The sequence below is a fragment of the Trypanosoma equiperdum genome (genome assembly GCF_001457755.1).
Source record: "Trypanosoma equiperdum strain OVI genome assembly, contig: ctg_1417, whole genome shotgun sequence".
Taxonomy (NCBI): domain Eukaryota; phylum Euglenozoa; class Kinetoplastea; order Trypanosomatida; family Trypanosomatidae; genus Trypanosoma; species Trypanosoma equiperdum.
Genome location: NW_027123413.1, coordinates 43,473 through 47,433, shown reverse-complemented (window position 1 = coordinate 47,433; position 3,961 = coordinate 43,473). Strand labels below are relative to the sequence as shown.

General features: G+C 44.2%; 1 protein-coding gene across 1 annotated transcript; it reads left to right on the top strand.

Annotated features, from left to right (window-relative positions):
* Positions 1–502: 502 nt before the first annotated feature.
* On the top strand, positions 503–2,503 carry TEOVI_000894700 (uncharacterized protein; the record flags this gene model as incomplete). The annotated part of the gene is made up of 1 exon (XM_067221363.1): positions 503–2,503. The coding sequence occupies one exon, from the start codon at positions 503–505 to the stop codon at positions 2,501–2,503; it is 2,001 nt and encodes a 666-aa protein (XP_067077464.1).
* Between the last annotated feature and the right edge of the window lie 1,458 nt (positions 2,504–3,961).

Genomic DNA, 3,961 nt, shown 5'->3' with positions numbered 1-3,961 from the left:
ATATATATATATATATACATACATATGCGTTCTTTCTTGAATGTGTCGCGCACTGGTGTGGGCGTCCGTTGTGTTACGGTGCCTCAATGAGCACAAGGTGTGTTTCCCTATAGAACTTAATCGTGTGGATTCGAAAAAGAGAGTAGGCTGTGGGGTAATGGGGTGAATTGTGGTCCTAGTGCATATATATATATATATATATGTATTGTTGTTGTTGTTACCATACTTAATATATTGGTGGGAATCTAACTCTCTCATTCTCTCTCCCTTTTTTATCTGTGTCTTTTTTTTTCTATTTTTTTCTTAAAAACCACAGTGTATTTACCGCCACTGTTCGCATAGCAGCATATCTGATAGTGTTGTCGGCGACTGTCGTGTTGTTGCTGCTGCGGTTTTCCCTTGCGGTCGTGGGACTGAAGGAACTTTGAAGAGTTAGGTCGAAAGTTTTAAGCAAGAATTTACCTGCAGCTTGGGCAGCACTGAGTAAATATTTGTTGCTGAAATGCAGGTATCGCTCCATAACAAGGTTAAAACCTACAACCTCACTGCCGGCAAGTCTCTACCGGAATGGATTGCGGAGCGACGGAAAAACAAGCGACTCGCGGGGGGAGAGCACCGTGTCGAACTAATTCATGACCTTGAATTTCCTCACTTTGCGCGAACAATCTTTCGAACGGCAAATGGCACGCACCTATTCGCTGCTGGCGACTACCCGCCCCGATTAAAGTGCTTTGACGTAAATCAACTCAGCATGAAATATAGTTTCAACGCCGACATGCCTATACTTGGTGGGGTGTCACTCTCTCCCGATTTCCGTAAGTTTGCGCTGCGGGGAGAGGGGCGGCAGATTACTATTCACCACTCTGCGGCTATCGTTGACCGTGTTCGTGTTCCACACACGATGAGGTGCTTGGCATTTAATCCCCACACAGCTGAGTTGTTGTCGAGTGGTACATCACATGAAATATTTCGTCTCAGTTTAGAAACTGGTTCCTTCGTTGAGAGCTACAAAACTCAGTGCGCCGATGGTGTGAATCACGTGGAGGTATTTAAAAACCACGGCCTCGTGCTTTGTGCCGGTGTGGACGGTGTTGTAGAGGCATGGGATAGCCGGGCAGCTTCATGTGCAGCGCGGTTAACAGTTGCAGGTACCGGAGCCGTATCAGGTGTTGAGGAACGTTGTGAGTTACGCCACATTGCCGTAGATGATGAGCGTGGCCTCCTGTTTAGCTGTGGGACAGAAGCCGGTCAGGTGCTCTTGTATGATCTCCGACTGCAGAAGCCGCTAATTGTAAAGGATCACATGAACTCATTGCCTATTGTCAAAACGTACTTCTTTCAAGGTAGCAGCACTGCAACAGGAGAGGCGACACACGTGCTCTCCGCTGATACGCGTATGGTAAAGGTGTGGAGCAAGAAGGATGGAAGCAACTTCACTAGCATTGAGGCACCGGCGGATATTACGGATTTTTGTGTCCTTCGCAGCCAACACAACATTGTGGAACCTTTTGAGTGCAGTGATAGTGGGGTCATTTGTATCTGCTGTGATGCACCTCGGGTCCAGGTACATTTCATACCGCAGCTTGGCGTGGCACCGCGGTGGGCCTCATTTCTGGAGATTTTAACTGAAGAACTTGAGGAGAAGGAGATAACAACCGTCTATGACGATTACACTTTTGTGTCCAAGGAAGAAATGGAGAACCTTGGCATGACGGCAGATGATTTGGCAGGGGGAAAGGTTCGTCCCGTCATGCATGGTGCCTTTATTGAAAATGCTTTGTATCGTGAGCTGAAGGCCGTTGTTGATCCTGGAGCGTTCAGCCGCTATGTGCAGGAGAACTCGAGGCGCAAAACTGAGAAACGCTGGGAGGATCGTATTAGTAAATTTAAGCGCAATGCCAATGCTGCTGAAACGGGTGACAATGAATTAGTTGGCGATGCTGACAGTGCCAACGGTGGTCCAATGACTGATGGGAAAACCACTTTGAAGAATCAGGCGCTTGCTGCTGCTCAAGCTGATCCACGATTCCAAAAGGCGTTCAATGGAAGTAGGGGAACTCCTTTTGCGTTAGATCCGTCAAACCCAGAATACGCGAAGCTCCTGCAACAGATAAAAGAGCGGCGTGCAAAGGCAAGCGAACGGAAACAGCGATATGAATCGGAGTTATTTTCTATTGTTCCAGAGGATGTTGGCGAGAACGAAAGCGGCAGCAGCGATGGTGGTGGTAATAATGATAGCGGTGAGGACAATGAGGACGATGTCAACGAAGCAAAGAAACACCTTAAGGGTGTACGGAGTAGTGGAAAGCAGCAACGACGCAGACGTCAACGTCCTGAAGGCGAAAAGGAGGGAGCGTCGCGGCGTGTGACGTTATATGAGGCAAAGAAAGATAGCCGCACTAACTTTACCAGCACAGATAAGGTAATCCATGCCGCACGCAAGCGACAGAGACTTGAAAGGCTACCGTTGGAGGAACGGCTTCGGAGAGTGTCGTCTAAATGATAGGTCGTAACGAAATCCATAAGATGCGGAGCCGCCGAAGATAACAACTTAAGTCCTTTTTTCTTTTTATTCCCCCCCTCCAAAAAAAAGAGGACTGCATTGAAGTACTTAGCCGTCATAATGTGTGTGTTTGTGTGTTAAAGACTCGGTTAAAGGAACATACGCGCCGTTATAACATAGTGAAGGGGCACATGGCTTTGTATTGCCTTGTGGGTAAGTATTTATTTTCATTGATGATTTTCTTTAAACTTCAATTTCATCATTCCTTTTTTATCTTTTCCGCCCATTTATCTCACCTTTTACCGTTTCATCTGGCGTCCCTTTGTCCGGGGCGTTGCTCATTGGTCACAAGTTTAAGAAGGCTAGTTGATCAAGCGAAGGAGTGAACATAAAAGATATGTTAAGCGTTTAGGGCATTTAGTTCTTTTCCTCTGTCAGCAGTTTATTCTTGGACACAAATCGGGGCATTTTCATGGATGACCGCGCCATTTTGTCCTCCTTTGCCTTTTGTAAATAAACAAACATACATGTGAACGGTGTGTTGAATCACAAACTATACGACAATTCCGTAGTTTTTACGCACGCGGTGAATGAACAGCGATGTGTGCAAATGGGTATTTGAAGGGGATGAGATTACGGGACTGCGGAGGGAGCGAGCGGCAGTTGTTTCGCTTCTTTTTATTGTTTATTTAATAAACATTTCATGACATTCCCCCGCCTTTGGAGTGTTTTTCGTGTGGGAAAAAAAAAGAAATTTAAAAAAGAGGATTGACTTTAATTTCCTGACACATGGTTTAATAATTTGCAGTGTCAATTACTAGGGGATATGAGAGGTGACGCGTTACTGTATCCTTTTGTAGGGGTCCACAACTGAGCCACCGTTGTTGCTGTCGTTTTTTGTTATTTATCTCTTTCAATAAAAAATAAAAAATAAAATATTTATATTTATATTTCTTTCCTTCACGTATTTTGTGGGTTTAACCACTTGCAGACGGTACCGTACCTTTGTGCCTGTTCCTGCCTCACATCACATTGTCTGAGTTATGCATGAGAAACATAAACATTCATTTTAAATTCCACTGGTTTCGACACATAGGGATAAGAGGAATTACAAATGAAGTAGACATCTTGATGGAATAAATGATAAAAGCAGAGTAAAATTGTAGACATTTCAGTGAGCTGAGGACTCCAATAACTTGTTATCTCTCTGTGTCATGTTTTATTTATTTTACAAACCTTATTCATATTTAGTGTTTCTAACATTCTTGATAACATAAAAATAGAAGGAAACAGTGGTTGAACACATAAAACCTGACACTTTCATTCGCATCAACGTCTCTCTTTCTCTCTCTTTTTTTCTCCGACTTTACTCTTTTCATGTCTTTAAAATGTTTTAAAGGGTTAAGTAAACGGCTGACCACAAGTTGAACACACGGGAAAGGGGTGGAAAAAAGATTA